This window comes from Podarcis filfolensis (genome assembly GCF_964270895.1).
Source record: "Podarcis filfolensis genome assembly, chromosome: 3".
Lineage (NCBI taxonomy): Eukaryota > Metazoa > Chordata > Lepidosauria > Squamata > Lacertidae > Podarcis > Podarcis filfolensis.
The window spans coordinates 79219862-79241320 of NC_139606.1; the positions used below are offsets into that span (position 1 = coordinate 79219862).

Consider the following 21459-nt stretch of genomic DNA (forward strand, 5'->3'; position numbering starts at 1 on the left):
CACAAGTCCCTGAAAATGGTTCAAAAGCTATAACCAAGGAGACTTTTTGCAGATCAAATGCTTTCCCCTCCTCAAGAGAACATGTTAGAGTAACATTGTGCTTATGCCAGTTCTTTGACAGTGAAGTGATGCAGGCCAAATGAATGAATTACAGAGGCCTCTAATGCAGTATTGACACAGTAAGCAACAATGGCAGAGATGCCTTCCTTCTCTCTCTCTCTGCGCCACTCCTTTTCTCCCTCTCTTATCTAGAACCATAATCTATATTCAAAGCCACTGTTAGGCAGGGATAGGATGATCTCATGACCCATTGATTGGCATCAGCTCTACTCAGTGCTTTTTTTCTTTAAAACAAAAAAAAAAATTTCCTTCCAGTAGCACCTTAAAGACCAACTAAGTTAGTTCTTGGTATGAGCTTTCGTGTGCATGCACACTTCTTCAGATACACAGATACACTTCAGTGTGTATCTGAAGAAGTGTGCATGCACACGCAAGCTCATACCAAGAACTAACTTAGTTGGTCTTTAAGGTGCTACTGGAAGGAAAAAAATTTTTTTGTTTTGACTATGGCAGACCAACACGGCTACCTATCTGTAACTTTTTTCTTTAAAAAAATGTTTAGGGGTACTCTCACTTTGACTCAAGAAAACCACCATTTTATAGTTCAAATTGGGAAAAATAAATACAGTAAATGGACAAAAGTATAAAGATTCACAAAATGCTTAGGGGTATGTGTCCCCTCAGAAAAAAAGCACTGGCTCTACTGAAGGCGAGGATCTGTATCTCTCTCTCTCTCTCTCCGTCTCCTCCCTTGCTAGTGCCTGTAATGCTGCTACAACACAGTTGGTTGCACCAGCAGAAAACATGTCTGATCCACTCTTTTTTGCTGGCTCTGCACTCCATAGCCCATATTGTTATGGTGGGTTTCCCCAATCCTCCAGATGTTGGGGGGAGGTGCATGCAGCAGGAAGTGGGGAGTGGTAAAAATCTGGTGTGCCTGGCACTAGCACAAATCCATTAGTTTCTACAGTAAACTAGTGAGTGGAAGGGAAGGGAATTCTCATCCAGCTCTTATTTAAAAGTGATCAGGAGAAAAACTCTGGGTTCATAATGCTCACCTTTGGATTGAAAACATTATTAGTTGCTAAGATTCAATAGAAACTTTTATGGTATCATTACATTTGGTGAATACACCTTGAAACTGTGGACGTGAAGCCTGCCTCTTAGCAGTATTCAGAAGTTCAGCGCAGGGCCAATTAAGGCACAGTGTGGCCACTGTGCTGAATTTTGAGCCAAATTTTGATTAACAGGTATATGAAAATACATAACTAAAATGTGGCACAACACACAGGAAGTCAGCCAATGTAACATGGTCTTTTATGTGTAGTCCAAATACACATAGTGAAACCCAAGCCCCTGGGAAACTCCTTACTAGAGCATACTCTAGTTTTAAGGGCCATTCTCCACCTGCTATAACCTATAGCAGAAATAGGAATGGATTGTGTGATTTCTGGACATATGCCATAAAGTTAGCCAGTAATATTGTATCCAAAATATCAAAGAGAAGGATTGGTCAGATAGTCTAAGCACCATTGGGGATAACCCTATCAGTTTGAACCATGTTGGCACGCAGTCTTTTTAATGCCCAAGATAAAGGTGTCAAGGCAAGCATCCAGGTGCTTACCATGTCTATAGTGGTGTAGTTTGTCTTAATAGATGGTTTACTTCCTCACAAATGGTTACTCCAGGTACTGCCCCCGCTTGGCTCCAATATGAAAAACGAAGTCAGGAATGAGGCAGAAAATGCCTGGAACTGAGTAAGAGAAGCTATGGTGCTGGTAGATAAAACTAAAGCACCCTCTCCGGTATGCTATATTTACTGTTAGGATATCCCCACCCCAACAAACTGGACAAATGAAAAGAAAGGCATTTGCAGGTAACTAAGATTTCCCCATCATAGGCTGTTTAAATAATATTTAGGATGGATACATGATCTCAACGATGCCTTTTGCAGTCTGTGTTATGCATATAGAGTCTATATGCAGGTTGCACCCTAAAGCCAGTGTAGCAGCTTCTAGGACTGAAAATATGAAGTAGGCTCAGTTATGGCAAACCCCAAAGTTCAGGGCTAGCTCAAAATGAGCTTGTCCATGGTGCTGGCCATTATTTATCATTGTTGCTGTTATTACTGTTATATTTGTATACCATCCACTACTTAAATCCTCTGGGTGGTTTACAGCATTATTAAAAGTACAAAATAATATAAATGAAAACCAATTCTAAACAATACAAATCAACACACAAACATGCAAATGTCAGCACAAACACAGCAGCATAAAATCAATCTAGAACAATCATAACATCAGAAGGCGAAAAGACACCGGTGCAAGGAATTAAGAGACCAAAAATGCCCGTCCGTTACAAATTTAGAGACCTGGGAGAAGAAAAAGGTCTTCTTCTGATGCCTAAAATGCCCCTTTTTGAATTGTAAGCATGAAATCAGGGACTGAATTATTTTTTTAGAGATCTCTAAGCTTCTGTGGGAGCCTTTTTTTTTTTACGGAGTAAGATGCAAATACTTTAAATAACTAAAAGAAAATAGAAATATGGTGAGCCTTTTGGGGGGTGGGGCATTTCATACAGAGGGTGCCACCAGCAGCCATTTTCTTTCCCCAAACTTACCCTTGTGAAAAGGAGGTTCTAAAAGCAGGGAAGGTGCATATCGACAGCCTCATAATTTGAACGGCCTGGGTGTTCAAACAGAAAGCCCATCATTTCCAAGAAGTCTGGGCAATGACATTCCCAGTTGTGCCTGGCTCAAAGGAATTAGTTAGGAGGTACTGAGAACTCCATTTCTCATACTCGCTTCAGAGAATCAATGCCATTTGAAGCATCCAGACCTTAAAAATGAGGTTGGTGCTTTAATCAGTCTCCAATAGACCTCTATAAACCCCTCTTGGCAGCACATTCAGGGAGTAGGACAACCAATGGAGAGTTCTTCTCTCATTATTAAAAACTGCAAACAATCTGGATTTTTTTTTCTGAGAATGCTCTATACTAATTACAAGCTGAGCCAGGAGCCTTTGCCCACCACTAGCACAGGAAACTTAAGATGTTTTCATCTAGATTTATGTAATAAAAACAAGCACAGAGGGATTACCAAGCTTTAATTAGCCATACTGCCATATTTCAATCGCACCCCCAACTCTACAGTGGGTACCCAGGAAACCATGAGCAGAACTCTGTTCACAGAAAGGGAGTTCCCATATTCTTGAATAGTGCAGGATATGCTACAGGGAGCTACAATTGTCAGGGTCTGCGGGAGGGGGAAAGAGAACCAGAAGTACAGATGCCCCTACTCTGCACCTTTTGTTTATGTAATGAAATTTTCCCTGCAAAAGGAGTAAGGATTTATCTATATGCAAGCTTGTATTGCTACATGTACATTGTTTTTAACTTCTACAGATCTCTGTATGAACACCTATTGTAGAATTAAAGTGGTTTTATTGTCCTTTGCACAAACATTGTCCAAAATTCAGCAAAATTAATTCTCAGACACAAAACACACAGTACATTTAGGAAAATATCCCTTCATAATTATTGAACTTGATTCAAAGCACATCATGAACATTTACTGGTTCACACAGTTAATCACACATGTATATCAAGTTATTGTATAAAGTTCCAGAAACACTTTATTTAAAAATGGAGCTGTAAATGCTTGTAACATATATAATAAATGTAACAAAAAAATAAATAAGGAGTATGCATTCATACAAAGAACATTATAAATGCAAACATTTATTACAGAACACAAAAGGTGTAAACCTCTGAAAAAATAAAAACAATTGTGTGAAGAGTGTAAATGTTTAATTTTTCCATATCTGTTTCCTATTTTCCCACATAGGTGTGTTTGTGGTTCTTCTCCCAAGCACTGAAATGAGAAATGATGATGGCCAAAACCTTGTAACTGCTCTCAATGTATTTTGTTGTACACCAGTTTAAATTTTGACAGCATCTGTAAACAAGTGTTTTCCTGATCTCTGTCAATAGTGAGTGGGACACAGAGTTTGACAAGAGGCAGTTTCCAATTTTAAAGCAAAAAAACAAAACTAAAGCCAATATACAACAGGGTTTTGGGGTTTTTTATTTTTATATCTCTACAAAAAATGTTTTTGTATATTTAGTTGGTCAAACTTTGCAATGACTTCCAAAATCCTGTACAGTTTAAAAATTGTACAGGAAAAAAGTAGTTTTAAACAAGTGACACATAAGATTATTGCTGAAATATTAAAGACTATTTCATAAAAGCTTCAAAATTGTATTTGTAACCTTAATATATAGACTGATGCAAAAACAGGAAACTTCCAGTTCTCAGTTGCATTTAACAGAAGATCTTGAAATTACAGTGTTCTGGAAATATAGGGTTATTTACTTTTGTTATTATTTCCGAAAGTTAAGTTACAGGGACAACTTTAAAGATAAATAGGCTTATATGAGATATTTTGTTAGCTTTGCTGTTAAGCATTATAAGCAAAAGGGCTACATTAGCAGTTTTCTTCCAGAAATTCTTATAACATATAAGACAGAGACTTACTAGAGAGTCTACAGGAAAAAACATGAACAATTTGGATGTCTGGAGTCAGTCAATTGACCAGATTATCACTATTCTATCTCCAAATCTTTTGAAGAAAATTTTACAACTCATGATCATCTCAAGGAGCACTTATAAATGCATTTTTATTTGACCTTGGTGACACAGCATGAGAAAGGATTTAAAGGAATAGACTTACAAAGCTATACATTTAAACTGGTTTCATAGTTCCAAAATGATGACATTTCATTCTCATCAACATCAAAAAGACATATTGAACAGGATCAGCAAGGGCCAAATCTAGACTTTTGGGAGGTGGATTTGCGCCATTGTCGTGGTGTCATCTTTTTTAAAATAAGGACAGTTATGATCACTTTTCTATGTACATCCAAGTTATTAGCCCCTATTGATACTGATATGTTCACCTTCAACTCCCACCAAATTCTTAGTGCAAACATAATATTCATGTAAACCTCATGACAATTTACATAGCAATGAAGTTCTATAAATCACAATGGTTTGAAATCTTCAGTATGCAACAATGAATGCATTGTCAAGCCGGTCTCTCCTTATATTGTAACGTGTCATGGTATTAAGATGCAGGATATCCTAATTCAGATCCCCTTACTCAGAATCAAGTTTAAATGATCAATAATTTCATACAAATTTGAGTGAAGAGGTTTAATCACAAATCAGCTTGGCACAGGAGACTCAGAAATTTAATAATGCTGGACTTTCATCTGCTTGCATATCATTTTAACAGTCTGCTGAAACTAAGTAAACTATGGAGGGAAAGGTTCAAAATAAGTGCTTGCAAAGCCCATACAATTACCACAAACTGCATTCTATGTCAATACCAATTTTACCTTAATGAGTCAGGAGGTGTGCGACATCCAAAGCATCACAGCTAAGTAGTTGGTATAACAAAGCAATGGCCCTTTTACCAAACTTTTTGTTACTTTTTGAACGATGATGCTAGGACTCTTTCATTGAATTCTGCACATTCAATACTAAAAGTTCTGACAGCATGTTGTCATTCGCGCAAAGTTGGATCTTCCTCCTCTCCGTCTGGATTGAACCGATTGAAATGTATGCTGAAATCATGCTCAGATTCAACATTGCCAAGTTCAGTTGAGGCTGGGGCAATGGTGGGTCGAACAGCTCTTGCTTCTGGCTGGCAGTTTGGCTGGATCTGAGGGTGGGCACCTTGAGAAACAGAGCTGGACTTCTGCTTAGGCTGAGCTGCTTGGACAGCGCTCGCCAATCCCAAATTGCTCATCGCTTCCAATGTCCCATCAGGATCAATCATTGAATTTATCACTGAATAAAGAAAGAGGGGGAGAGGTTGGTGAAAAATCACTATTAGGATTTTTTTCATTCAGCTCATCTCGTGGGATGGAGCCATTACAATAGCCACCCGAGCAGCAGTGTTGCTTTCATGTACCAGGAAGGGAGAGGCAAGGTGACAGGGAGGTTGTGAATGCACTGGTGTATCCAATCAGATGCTCTTGCCACTGTGTTCTTGCAGCCCCAACCTTGCCCATCCTGATAAGTGGCATAGATACTGCTGCTGGGAGGCTGTTGCACCCTGGTGATCAAGCCACTCCTGGTGCCAGAGTTTCTTATGACGGAGGGCAATATTTCAAGTTCTCTTAAGGATAAAACCTAATCAGCTTTATGCAAAGTTCTGCAGGGCCAGAAACATGAGGAAGGAGGGGCTTTGGATGGCAGGACAGGACCCGTGTCTGTGGTCATTGAAGAAGCAAGGATGGGTAGTGGTGCTCCCTGTAGTCATAGCAACGCACTCCTGTCAGTTGCCAGGGGAGGCAGCTGCAAACTGAGCAGTCACCTGTGGAGCCGAGAAGACCTTTCCCACCCATATAACAATCTATTGTGAGATCCACTATTTGCCCAGTAGCACACTGACAGGCATTCCACTACTATGTCTATAGCAAAAACTAAGGTCTGGAGAACAGAAAGTAGCGACTCCGGCAGTGAGCAGTAGGGTCGAGTCACTATCGATTCTCGCCTAGTAACTGAATAGATAACCTTGAAAGTGGGGTTATCTATTCTTTTCATCTATCATTCTTTTCATCCCCTTGTCTCTTTCAATATCCTCTATAACTTCTGTAGGATTGTAACTTTTTAAAAAAAATATCAAATCAAAAGCCTGACAAAACAAAATTATTTGTATTCTGGAAACCCTGATGTTCGCAACAACAGTATATAATATTAAATACCTTGTAGCTGCTTCTCAACTCTCTTCAGTTCTTGCAATATTGATGATATTTCCTGCATCAACACATAAAAAGCATTAGGTTTCATTAAGGGAAAAGCCACATTTTTTCACAGTATGTACATTACATTAATGATTGTACATATGTTAGGGGGAATGTAAGTCGAGTAGTTTATGTGCATAGCAGCTGGCTATTGTGCACCTTAATCAGACTTCATGGAGAAGACACAAAGCCTATCACACACACACACACACACACACACACACACCCCTATGTGTGTGGTTTGGCTGTATCTATATATCTGTCTGTATATTGTATTGTTTTGCTGTTTGCTACCCTGGGCTCCTTTGAGAGGAAGGGTGCGATATAAATTCAACTTATTAATTAAATAAAGACTTAAAACAAGGTGAAGAACTTTTAAAGCAGCTATAGTCTCAGGTACATTAGAAGCTGTCTTATAAAAAACTGGTCTACCTCATTCAGGTTTGTCTACACAAACTGGTATTGGCTTTTCAGGGTTTCAGGCAGGAGTCTTTCCTAGCATTACCTAGAAATGCAAGGGATTGAACCTTGGATCTTCCGCATGCAAGGAAGATGCTCTGCCACTCAGCTACAGCCACTCTTAGTGAAAAAGCATCCAAAATCGATCATCTTTAAACCTTCAGCAGCTGAGGACTGCTTCCCCTTTTCAACATTCTTACTTGAGAATGACAATTATTATTTCATCCTACCATGCTTGATGTTTTCACAATTGGGATTTCACTTTCAGCTCGTAGCTTCTTTTCAATGTCTTCCCAATTTCGGTCTTTGTCCTTAAACAAGACTCTGTAGCCAAAAAGCATGGAAGAGTGATTATAAGCCTTATGCTATAAAGACTTGCATGACTGCCTAACAATAAAAAAAATCACCACCTGCCTTAAAAATTCTAATTGAACACAACTCAAAATAAGATGGGCATTTACAGTCTTGTGGCAAGCCTATATTGTTCTTGCTCTTACTTGCAGGGGAGACAAAATTACGGAGCAATTAATTTTTACCCAGTTGTCATTTTCTCTTCAGAGTACGCACACAGACAAATCTAAACATTCCAAATGTTTTCCATATTTTGTAACAAACTACTTCGTAGTGGCTGTACTTCCAGCACTCTAGGAAACTGGAGGATGGAAGTACTGGCAAGGTGAAAAGAGGAATATCTCTTTTGACCTTGCTGGGACTGACACAGGACTTCATGGGTAGAGAGCTGGGAATGCACTCTCTAATAAAAATGGAGATAGGAACAGCGGGGGGCATTCCATAGGAGGAGGGAACAATTCCTTAGGGGATAAACTGATAGACTTTCATGATACATATATCCAAGGACTGGTGCCAATAGGAAATTTGACCATTAGAAAAACAGAGAGATAGGCTTGTGATGGGAGTGTACACTTCATGGTGACTAGCCCGCTTGATATAAAAGTTGTGGAGGTCATGCCTCATCTAGATAGAGTGGATGACAGTGCCTGGGAAGACTCAGCTGCCATGGTGCATGTCAGCACCAATGATGTGCTGTGGTCATATGCTCCAGAAAGCTAAGTTTGGTATGTGGTCATATGCTCCAGGAAGCTAAGTTTAGATTGCTAGGTAGGAAGTTGAAATTCGGGATAGTGTCCACCTGGGCATAGCAAAGAACATTAGGTGAAAGGACCATCAAGTGCAGCATTTTCACTCACTCAGCAGACAACCAGTTACTCATGGGAAGCCTGCAAACATATTCCGATTGCAAGATTCCTTTCCTCACCTGCAGTTCCCAGAAGCACCTATTCAGAGGCACACTGCCTCCAACAGTGGAGGCGGCAGAACTGCTATTTTTCTAGGAAAAGAGGTGCCAGAACTCACCATGAACGCCTCCCTTGTTCACTTAGAATGGCAATGGTGCCCCCACCTGAGAGGTGCCGGAACGGAGTTCCAGCTGGAAAAAAAGCCCTGGCTAGTGTTCATTGACAAGGCTTTTATATAATAATAATAATAATAATAATAATAATAATAATAATAATAATAATTATACCCAGCCACTCTGGGCGGCTTCCAACAAAATATTAAAATACAATAGTCTATTAAACATGAATGTGTCTAGGCCCCCTTTAAAGCCAGCTTAATGGCCATCAATGCATCTCGTAATAGCAGATACTATGGAATGTGCTGTGAAGAACTTTCTTGTCTGTTCTGAATCTTCTAACATTAAGTTTCACTGCATGTCCCTGTGCACCAGTATTAAGAGACAGGATCCACTTTCTCCCACAACATACACAATCTTATATACCTCTGTCATGACCATCCCTTACTCACAAGAAAAAAACCGCCTCTTTGTCAAAAAGTAGTGCAAAATATCTTGAGAAACTCACATAACTCCAGGAATAAGTGCTAGGTCTGAATTAGGCAAGACTTACTTGACTGAAATTATATTTTGGCTATTCTGAGCAATCCAGGATACTTGGTTTAAAATGCCATTCACAAGTTTCAATGAACAAAGCACATTTCAAACATTTTCATGAGATATAAAAATACTTTTAATAAACGAGTAGGAAATAGAGTATCAGAATAGTTTTTCAAGTTTCTGGCAAAGAGTTCATAGTTAGAGAATTAAAACTGAAAAGATGAACATTTATTTTAAAACTCGTGTAGTTAAACATGTTATACAGACAAGTACTACTTTTATTTTCGTAACACTGGTTCTGGATTTGAGCAAATGTGAAGGATCAACTCCCCTCTGTTCCATATAGAAGCAGTTTTCCTCCAGTGCTATTTTGACTAAAATTAGTAATGGGAATAAGAAGGCGATATTTTCTTGCTGTATTTTTTTTGAAAATTTGAGGGAAATGTTTTAAGATCTCACACATACAGTACATGAAAATGGTGTATATTTGCATACATGTGTCCTTACTTGGTCCTGCATTTGGCTCACTACTTTCTTCATAATCTATCATTTACAACCTTTCTACACTTAGTGTGGGGATTTCTTTTTCTAGGTCTTACATACCCTGCAAAGCATTAGCTGAGAAAATCATTTTGTTTTTGCAGCCTTCCCAGTAAGCCCTATCTGAAAAATCCCATTTGGTTCTTCTCCTTTCAATTATTTTGCACTTGGCATGGTCCTCTTAGATGTTCTCAATGTGACTTGATTATTAGATTTTGAGGAAAATGGGGGGGGGGGACACACCACTTTTCCCACTGCAAAGTTCAGTGAAGCCAGCATATGCAGACAGCCCTGTTCAGGGAAGTTTTTAGTGTGTGATGTTGTATTGTGCTTTTATTGTTTTTTGTTGGGAGCCACAAAGGCAACCCAGCCAGATGGGAGGCATATAAATAAATAAAAATTATTATTATTATTATTATTATTAGCCAGTCACTGCACATTACAAGAATATTGTTTTAACACTATATGCCCCCCTTCCCCTGTGTAAATGAGTTCATTGTTAATAGCTCAATTTTTAAAATACCAGTACTACTGCTAACAATAATATTTTAAGAAGACAGGAAGGGCCAATTTCTTCCTATTAAACCAATGATTTTACATGGATTTTAATGGAACATGATCTGCAGTCAAAAGAACACAAACATTTTAATAATATTTTTTGCAAGAGAATTTTACTGATGAGGGCACAGATTACCTTATTTTGCCAGCTGTTTTATCTATAGACTGTCTAATCTTCCGGGAAAACTGGAAGACTGAGGACAACAGCAAGGTATCTCCCATAACCTGAAAGAGTTTCAAAAGACAATTGTTCATTTAAATAATACAGTTTCTAGATCACCTTCTAAAAATGTAAGTGACAATATCATGGCTTTTTCTTCCTAAACGATTATTCTCATGTCATATACTTCCAATTTACTTTAGTTGGAGCACAAAACAATATTCAAATTTTTAAATCCATGCAACTTGTCAATATATGGAAATTGTCTTTAGCCATAAACATAGCTTTCATTGCAATATAAAAGCGCATTCATAAATGGAAAAATAACACTGACTTCAGCTGGCTAGATTCAATTCCCTGGTATTTGTTATCAGTATTTTATAAATTTACTGTTAGTATTAGTAAATGTTTGTAAAATAAGACAACTTCCAATAAACAAAACAATGTGCAGAAAAAGTTGAAATGTGAATTAAAAAGTATTGCAATTGAACAAGGGAAGAATCTGCTCTGTGAGCTACATAATGAAACATACAGTGGTACCTCTGGTTATGTACTTAATTCGTTCCGGAGGTCCGTTCTTAACCTGAAACTGTTCTTAACCTGAAGCACCACTTTAGCTAATGGGGCCTCCTGCTGCTGCCGCCGCGCCACTGGAGCACAATTTCTGTTCTCATCCTGAAGCAAAGTTCTTAACCCGAGGTACTATTTCTGGGTTAGTAGAGTCTGTAACCTGAAGCGTATGTAACCTGAAGCGTATGTAACCCGAGGTACCATTGTATTCAATCCAACTGTGAACTATCCAATGGCCAGCAGAAAATAAACACATACAAAACTCAATGGAATGCCTGCTGAATCATGCTCTGGACCCCACTCACCAGGGGCTCTTCTTTGTGTCCTTCATGTAGAGATGTGGAGGGAGCAAGATAATATTCTGGGCTCACTTACGTAGCCAGTGTACAGTACTGCTAAACCCTCTGGGATTCGTACCTAGGAAATCATTAGGAGGCCTGGCAAGACACTTTGGCATTGGCACTATGATTTGTTGCATCTGTCTGTTTGGTGGTGAGCTCAGGTGCCTGGCTCTTGTGGTGCTCCCCACTGTGGGGTCCCCTTTAAAGGATCTTGTGGTGTCACTTGAAGGTCCTAGGCCGGGGTCAGCAAACTTTTTCAGCAGGGGGCCGGTCCACTGTCCCTCAGACCTCGGGGGGGGGGGGCGGGGACTATATTTTGAATTAAAACAAAAATGAACGAATTCCTATGCCCCACAAATAACCCAGAGATGCATTTTAAATAAAAGGACACATTCTGCTCATGTAAAAACATGCTGATTCCCGGACCGTCCACAGGCCGGATTTAGAAGGCCCCCGGGCCTTAGTTTGCCTACCCATGTCCTAGGCTGTCGTAGGAGCTGGCATGCTGGTCACATATCAGTGTCACAGAATGGACCACACTACTGGTTCATGTCATTATGTACCTAAGCTGGGTGGTGGTACTGGTTAGCATTACGGCTGTCTGATGACTGGAACTTTGCCCTATGCCTAAGCAAGCATGGTTGGCTATAATCAATAAAAGTTGTGGCCTTTTTCATTGTTGTCTCAAACACATTGACTTGGATATCAGACTTTGCCAATTTTGACACTGCTGCCACAGCTCCCCATACAACATTCTTCTGACGGACCCCTAATCCTCAAGTATGGCTTTTTAGGGGCACAGTGGGCAGCGGTGGGAAAGCTTCATTCTGCGAACTGGTCTCACAATATTGCCACTGGTCTCACGATATTATGATTTGATGCTAGCACACAGTTATTTCCCATTTCATGACATTTTGGTTCACAGTCTGGTCTTTTCCACTGTTTCTAAAGTATGTTTCCTGTTTTCACTGATGCTTACATTGGGCCACACTGAGCTTTTTCTTTGTGAGACTAGGGATAATCTTCCCAGTCTGTACTTTCATAATAAAACACAAACATCAAGAGCAGCAAAAAATAATACGCAAGACAGTGCTAGGCAGTTCTACACTTGAACCAAAGCAAGATGACAATTAAGAATAGCCAAATTTAGGCTCATAGGGGCTCAAATTCTCACTCTGCTGTGAAGCTCAAAATGCATCTTGGGTCAGTCACTATCTCTTAGCTAACCCCATTCACATAAATGTTCCAGGGATAATATGGAATAATCCCACCTAAACTACTTTGAGCTCCTAGGAAGAACAATGGAATATAAAATGATAAAATGAACAAAGTAAACCCAACACCTCACCCCAAATTTGTCTTCCTCCTCAGCCTTCTGCCTCACTAACTCCAAATCCCTGCCTCTGTCTCACTAGAAACTGCCTAAGGGGTGCAGGGGATGAGCAATGTCTCTTCCTTATAGAGGTAGTTCATGAGGTAGTTTATCATGTAGTGCTTTGGTACTTAATGTTCAAACAGGAAAGTTATTGGCTCCCTGGGCCTTTCACTCGGCTCTTTATGTAAAGGAATGGACAATACTTACTTCATCCCTACTCCAGGTTCGACGACGTGTAATTGTGGGGGGCTCAGGTAGGTCTGTTGTCTGTGGTTTGGAATCATTAGGTCGAGTGCTGCCATCTGGTGTTTTTGCATTTACCACTGGAGGAATCTTCCTGAAGTTCAGACTTTCATCAAATACACGGTCTACTAGCTGAAAAAAAAATTAAATATATATATAATTAGTGAGAAAGCTTCACTTTAAAACCAACCAGAGTGGTGCATTATGAGGCTCGTCAGTTTAGATGGGTTTGCCACTAAAGAACAGAAGAAATCAAAATAATAACTAGAGTGTTCGATTTACTTGTATATTAGAAAACAAAAACAAAAAAATCATTTAATTTTGCCAAAACATCAGCAATTATTTTTGTTATGAATGCACAGAAATAGATATTAGGTTACAAATGCAATAGTGGTGTATAACTGCAGAACAAAAGAGAAAGGGGACTCATATTTATTTAGTAAAGATGTAAGTTCACATTATCTAACTCAGAGAAAATGCATATTTACATTAGCAGAAGCTTAGTAGTATGGTTAGGAAACAATAAAAAGAAACCAACATGAACATAATAAAAATTACACCACTTACACACAAAACATACCCTGCTACTCACAAAAAGGTACATAGAACATAATGTTGTTAACCGAGGCTTATGTACAAGAAGTTGAAATAAATCAAGAGTAACAACACAACAGGTGAACAGAAAACATCCAGGGTTGGCACTGAATTTAGCATTTAAAGGGTTGTTTTTACTAGATTAAATCTTGGGATTTAGTGCTTACCACCAGCCATCCACTACCTGAGAAAAATAAAAGAAACTCTACTCATACACCCTAAATGTTGTGTTCTAGAGGCATTTTCAAATTCCAGCCAGCTGATTATTCACTTGAATTTGTCAATGCTCAGTAATGGAAAAAAAAACCTTAATAATAACACAAAACCTTGTTTCTCATTTCTCTCTTTTATCCCACATATATGCGTCAGACACAAATATGGATTCTCTCTCGTTGTTGTCTCTGCAAATATGTTATCTCGTCAGAATCTGCTCTTATAGCTGGTTCAGATAGTCAAATCACCAGCTCACGTGACTGGTCTACTCTTTGGGAACAGTGTTAAAATTGGAAAAGGCTTTCTCAGCAGCAGCTTCTATGAGTTGAGACTTCTACATTCCCAGCACTTGCTGCTGGTGGAAGCTGCCACAGGACATCCGAGTGTCTTTAGTTAACTTTACATTGTTTCCATTAGATCAGCGGTGTGAGTGATTCTGACCAAGCTGTAGGAGTCTTTTGTAAATGGTTCAACATGTATTTGACTACTCCGCAGCTGGTAGCTGGTAACTCTATTCTGTTTTTCCTTCATTGTTCTACCTACTGAAAAGTGATGCGGGTGTGCTAAGGCAATCGTTCCACCAGGGCAAGTATATTAGCTTGCCAGATGGAGCAATTTCCCTCTCCTTTCTCCTGTGCACTGTTCTGGGGGTTCTTGAAACACCCCCTCAGCCAATTTCAAGGGGGATGAGGAGGACAGGGGGCAAACCTCCATTGGGGAAATGGAAGTGCTTGCACAGGACTTCTGCTGACAGGACTAATTAGTTGTATCCTGCCTACATTTTCCATATCTGAGAATTCCAAATTACTGTTGAAACAAACCCTCACACTTAGAAGTTAGATGGAGGCAACTCTAACAAAGAACTTTTATCCAATTGCTAAATTTTTCTCAGGAGCTTTTTGTTACTATGGTGGTGTGTTACTGGATTGCTCCTTAAAATACAGCTTCCCAGGAAAGTGCCAACCCTGAAATCAAACCAAATAGTTAAAAAAAGACAAACAGTAATACTGTTAAAAAGAGTTGACTTTATATTTTAAAATACTCTCACTGGTGGTCACAATATTGACCTGAACATGCAGGTTTTGCATATAGAAACAGCATGTCAGAGAAATGTATGACAGCATGAAATCATGCTAATTTAAATGTTTATGACAATTGTTATAATTAGGAAGGATGGCTTATAAATTGAATTAATAATAATAATAATAATAATAATAATAATACAATAATATATTAGGGAGGGGAACTTCAACTCAGTGAGTGAATCATTTAAAAGATTGGTAACATTCAGGGCCATCTAAGACCAATGAAAATGCAAAGCACCTCACCTTACGCACAGTATTTTATAATCCCTGTATATAAACAAATCTCTAATGCTTTCTCTTTACTAGGGAGCATTGAGATACTACTCACTTGCATCTGAGGCTATGACAAAGAAACAAGCAAAAGGTCTTATGTTCAAAGTAAACAGAAAAACCGACCATGTATTCACAATATGACTGTTCTTGCATTGGCCATTTTAACCACTGGGATTAATTTTTTTTTAATAGGCAACAATCTTAAAATTAAAGGAAGGGTATGCTGAGAATATGGAGATTCATGCACACACAGGTGGAAATAATTAAACTTATGTCAGAAGGATAAAGCAAAAGAAATAAAGAAAAGAAAGAACCTTATGCATTTCTCCATGAAGATCTCCTACCTCTTCTCTAGTGTCTATGGCAGAGCCAGGGGTGGTGGCAGCAGTGCTTACTGTGGTACTAGGAGCAGTGCCTGATGAAGTCACTGAATCTATCTCTCCTGCTACATCATTGATTTCACGTGCGATGAGAGCCAGGTCCTGACTGATCCTGTTAATAGTTAACACAGCATAATTTATCCCAAATAAAAAACCTCAGAGTTCAAAGTTGCTGTTCCTTACAATATGAAACATGCTACTGTTTTGAGTATTTTCTTCTAATCATAACTATCATAGGTAAGAGTGTTTAAAATAACTTCCAGCTTTGGTTGCTCTGGCAGATACCTAAGAAACACGGCTGTGCAAATTCATCATTCTTCTGCTATAATTGCACAAAATGCATCTCAACATTTTAAATACCTGAAAGCCAGGGCTGTACATCTTACCGTGTGCAAATGGGTCATTACAGTATATAGTTCCAACCAGGGAGAACTGCAGTGGCTTATAACCTAATAATTAACCCAAACCTATGGATTCAAGTTACAAGAAAGGAGATTCCAACTAAACATCAGGAAGAACTTTCTGACAATAAGAGCTGTCCAACAGTGGAATGGGTTACCTTGGAAGGTGGTGGACTCGCCTCCATGGAGGTTTTTAAGCATTTGTCATGTGTGATTTGGGTGGCATTTGTCATGTATGATTTAGTTGAGATTCCTGTATTGCTGGTGGTTGGACTAGATGACCCTTGGGGTCTCTTCCAGCTATACAGTTCTATGATTCTATCACTTAATTAACATTAATTAACGAAGTCCCAACATACTGGCACTAAGTAAATGTTAAATAGTAGCTACTTGTACACGTTTGTGAAACCCATTATGACAATTGGGGATTTAGGGCTGCATTTAGGAACACTATGATAGTATCTTTCACTGACAGTAAAGTAAGTTTATAGTGCTTCTGTGGTAAAGAAAATCAATTTTGTTTGAGTATAAACCCGGTTACAAAACAAAACACATTTCGTAATGGTCATTGATTTAACCGATAAGATGCTGTTTTTAAACCAAGTAATCATCCCTTGAAAGCCAACCTTGCTATTTCTTCTCGATGGGCAGTCCAATCTCGAATGTAGTCTTCCTGTTCCTTTATCCTATGCTTGAAGATATTGCTACTTTGCGTTGGTGTCCCTGTGCTCTGCAATCGAGTAGTTTTCAGGGCTGGAGAAGTACGTAGACGGGCATGTTTAGGAGAGTTACGGTTTGATCCAAATTCATCTTCCGAGGTGGAAGCATAATCAGTAGGAAAGCGCCTCCATCTTGAATTTACTAAATTAGTTTAATTATTAAAAAAGAATTATTATTGTATCTACTGCAAGGAATAAAATGATTTTAGATTTTAGAAACATCATGACAACACAACAGTTGTTGAATTCCAAACCCAAAATACCTTATACAAAAGTGTTTGCTGACTATAGCATAAAAAGAAAGCTACTAAAATTGTGTTAAATAATAAATGCTAATTTACAAAAATGTGAAAAAGGAAGCTCTTTGTACAATGGTGAGTTAATAAGTTAGGAACGCTACTAGTCTTCTATCTAAGAGCATGATATATATATATATATATCAGAACAAGGGCCCAATTCATTGTCACTTTCCAACACAGTGAGTGGTACTTTTTCTGCAAATTTTTCTCATTGTCAAAAAGCCTAACTTTCCATGAGATAATATAGGCATTGAGTATAAATAACTGAAGTAGTGTAGTTGCCAGAGGGGGGTGGAAATATCAAGTCTATTGAATATGAAATTCAATTTTGAAACATTAGGTGACATCCACCAAACATTGTAAGAGCATAGTGGACTTGAAATAATAATCTAATGTTACTTTCCTGAGGAACAGGAGTAACAATAGCAGGCAAAATGCTCATTTTCAGTCAGATGTTGGGGGCTGCAGGAAGAAAACACTTTTCTTGTCCACCCCTCCTCTTCCCCCCCGAAAAGGCTGTCCAGACTAATATAAATACAAGTCCTTGGAAATGTAACAGTACCCAAACAACCTAAGGGAACTGAAGATTCAAAACACTAGCTTTGTAGGTCAGTTACCTTGAATTATGGATCAGTCAGATAGCATGAAAGAATGTGGTGTCAAAAAGCTTGAAGTCATTTTTGCCAAGATTTGTTAAGTGCACAGATGACACTTTTAGACAGTACAAGTATTACTGTTCAGAAATAATTTAAATAAAAATAATTTACAATACAGTGCAATGTAAATTATTTGCATGTGTTGCAATGTAAAAATAATTGCAATGTTTTCAGATCAGATTATAATAATAGCTTGTAAAGATACATTGTGAATTTAGAATATAGCATTATTCCAGTACAATTAATTGAAGAATGAAAATATTTCATTGCCAGATAATATGCAGATGCTAATGAATAAGTCAGGCTTTACTTATTTTAAATTATCTAAAGTAGTTTTACTCTACCCTGCAGATGAAAAAGGTTCCTAGTGTGGCTTTCACATATTAATAAGACACACTGGAATATAAACACTTTTGCAGTTTCTCATTCTTAGTTTAAAAAGCTTTTTTAATAAGCAGAAAAAGCACTTATTTCTAAAAGCATGCAAAACAATCACTGAGGGTCAGAGAGTTGTCATGAGCTGGACCCGATTGTTGTTTTTGTTTTTTTGTAAAACATTGCAAATTGATTTGAATTTCCCTTTATTTCCCAGTTACTTCAATAGTCAGAGTATTTTTTTTAAGTTATAGTTTTATGAATTTGGAGCTAGTCCTGTAACCCAGCATTGTACAACATGAGAATTTAAAGTAATTGTTTTCCAAAAAACCAAATATTTAGGAGTGAAATCTTAGAAACAGAATATGATTTCTAGTACTCTACCACTGTAAGTTTCAACAGCAGGATCTGGGTCTGGGAGAAGACGGTATGCCTCTGTGTACAAAATATTTGTTTATCATATTAATGAAGATATACAGATTTAAAGCATTTGCTTGTATTAAGTAATTCCACTATTTTAAAAACACAGACGTGGAAAAAAATTGAACTGATTTTTGAGAATTCTGTTAAATACAAACTTAGACATCCAAATAACAGGCTACAACATAGCCAGGAAGAGACACAAACAGGAGTAACTTTCTTAATACTCATTTTAGTTCCATCAGTACCAAGAAGGCTAAAAAGCCTGCAAAAGAGTTGCTGCTCTGCTTTTTCTAACAGGAAACATGAGCTTGCTGTTTCGCAGAGATCAATGAAGCAAGCTCCCATTTCTCCTTAGCATAAATCTTTGTGAGCTGCAGAGAAGTGACTCTTGGGCTTCTTGGAACTTAAGAGATCACTTTTCCACTCTTTCCAAATGTCTCTTAAACAAGGAAGGACATAATAACCCGGGTGGCTGCAATGATATCAGAGGAGCTTCTGAGAATTTCCCAGTTGAACAGCATTTCCCAGTAGAACAGTAACTCTCTTGTGTCCCAAGAAGCTCTCTGGGTCAACAGACTAGAGCTACAACGGTTCCACAGGTAGGGCCCATTATGCATGTAACGAGCTCATGGAAAGGATGCATGAGGAATATATTGTCTGAATTTAGATGCAAACTGACCAGATCCACATCTTCATGACTAATGTGGAAATCAGAAGAGAATTGTTTTGTACCTCGATGAATTTGGCAATGAAATACTCAACTCAAAAAAATATATTGAAATACATTAAAATGGGTAATTTAGGTTAAAAAAGATTGAGAAATGCATATACTGAAATAGAATACCTATTTCAATATGTATTTTGTGGTAAGTATGTACAGGTGGCAACCATTTTGAGTGGGGGTTCCATTCCTGGCCCCCTCGTGCATAGGCCAAGTGTGCATAATCTCGCCCCATTTTCAGGCCACTTCTGGGGTTGGCAGTGACCAGCATGTGCGTGATTGCACATTAATTGGATGCATGTAAAATGGTCACTGCCTATAATTGAATGGCTTGCGACCCAAAAACCTGAAGGATCAGTTCTTCCCATTCCAGCCTGCCCATGCCTTAAGATCATCTGTTGACACTCTACTTCAAGTCTTCTCTACTGGAAGATCATTATATAATTAAAATGGACAGGGCTTTGTCAGTGGTGGAACCCTAGGTTTGGAATGTACTCCCAAAACAAGGGTACCTGGCATCTACTTTACAATCCTTTTGGCAACAGGTTAAGCCTTAAAAAAAAATCAAAAAAATCTAGGCATTTTAATTTGAATAATAGCTTACTTAGTTTTCCTTGTCATTTTTATCTGCTGTCTTTTATTTAAGATTGTTAATGTCTTTATCTTATTGTACTAGGAATTTACTAATTCATTATTTATATCTGCTGTATACTGCTCTATAATTGAACTTGGTGAAGGGATTATTAAAAAAAAGACAACAACTTCTAACCTGCTCTTGGTGTGATGCAGAATTAAGGAGATACAGTGGTACCTTGGGTTACAAACACCTCGGGTTACAGACTCTGCTAACCTGGAAGTAGTACTTCGGGTTAAGAACTTTACCTCAGGATGAGAACAGAAATAGCGTGCCGAGGGTGAGGCAGCAGTGAGAGGCCCCATTAGCTAAAGTTGTACCTCAGGTTAAGAACAGTTTCAGGTTAAGAGCGAACCTCTGGAACGGATTAAGTACGTAACCAGAGGTACCACTGTATTCAGTCTCCAACGGAAATTAAATTTCTCTTTGCAGTGGGGAAATTGAGAATTCAACTCTTTTTTTACTTTCTTCTCAATAAGTAACGTCTGAACAAATGCAGTTACTCATCCTGTATAAGAAGCATTACATATCAGAGCTGTTTTACAGCATCTAACATTGCGACATTTATTTTATTACTGTTTTTATTACCATATTATTACTATTGCCTATTTCTATATTCCTTCTTTTTTTTTTCATTTTGTAACTTGGATGTACTCTTTGATTCTGAGCCATCACTCTCTGCATACAGCTTTAAAGTTTTTTCAGTGAGTTTTTTGGAATTGTAAAACTTATTTTATTCCTTTAAAATATCTCTAATCTAGTCAGGCAGGAGAGAAAAAACTGAGGGGACTGCGCCTGCCTCCCAGAATTCTTTGCTCTCCTGCCTCCGTCGTGTGAAGAGAGTCATAACCCAACCCATTCGGGTCATCAGCAACCGCGTCAAATTATCTCTAGCCTACCCTTTACTGCAAGTGACCCCATTATAAATTATATAATGTTAGTTTATCAATTAAGAATGGGATTTCAGTTGTTGGGATACAATGATGGCAGGAAAAGGATCGTGCTTATTTTGTGCACCCAAGGATCTAGAGAGAGTGGGTAAAAATGGATGCCACCCAACATGGTCTCAAAAACCCAAACCCTGATTTACAAATAGTTTAAAATGACAGTTGCAGAAGTCCTAATGTCTCCAACAGAATGAAATTGTATCTACAAATGCTTTTTACCTAGTTGCGTATCATTCTCAAAGATAGCTAATAGGCCTTCTATCCTGTAAACATGATTCATATAGCCTTGTGTACACACAATATTTTTTTTCTATCTGGCTGCAGCTGCTCATACTATGCCAGATGCTACTCTGGAGGTTTTCCCAAACCCTTGGGCACGGCTTTTAGGTATAGCTGAATGACTATGATGAAAGAAATGCCCTGGGAACTCCTAGTGCATGCTTGGCCGTTAAGATCTTGGCCTGAATGTTTCACAAGGTGATGGATATGCAAATAATATAACCCCCAGATGGAGGCAGACAAAAACTAGTTATGCATGAAGATAATCCATGTGTAGACTGCTGCATTTCAGTTGTTTCCACGTGCGCTATACCAAACTAATGACTAGGTTAACATGCCTTTTCAGAGGCCTGTTATGAAATCAGGTAGTAATTCTCAGTCAACTGGAGAACCAAAGCCAAGTGTGATTTCTTATCTTTTCTTGGTGTA

The 21459-nt window shown here is 38.4% G+C and overlaps 1 protein-coding gene across 34 annotated transcripts in view; it reads right to left on the reverse strand.

Moving 5' to 3' along the window:
• Positions 1–3484: 3484 nt before the first annotated feature.
• CEP170 (centrosomal protein 170) overlaps positions 3485–21459 on the reverse strand; it is a 74463-nt gene continuing 56488 nt past the window's right edge. For 8 of the 34 annotated variants that reach the window (XM_083604214.1, XM_083604215.1, XM_083604197.1 and 5 more), the window contains 7 exons: positions 16604–16838; positions 15511–15688; positions 12996–13163; positions 10479–10567; positions 7563–7656; positions 6835–6886; positions 3485–5914 (listed from right to left, as the gene is read on the reverse strand). In XM_083604214.1, coding sequence (XP_083460340.1) covers positions 5628–5914; positions 6835–6886; positions 7563–7656; positions 10479–10567; positions 12996–13163; positions 15511–15688; positions 16604–16838 — 1103 coding nt within the window. In that variant the 3' untranslated portion in view covers positions 3485–5627. Of the gene's footprint in view, positions 5915–6834; positions 6887–7562; positions 7657–10478; positions 10568–12995; positions 13164–15510; positions 15689–16603; positions 16839–18410; positions 18462–21459 lie in introns of all 34 variants that reach the window. The other 26 variants (XM_083604218.1, XM_083604212.1, XM_083604200.1 and 23 more) reach the window with 7 other exon arrangements.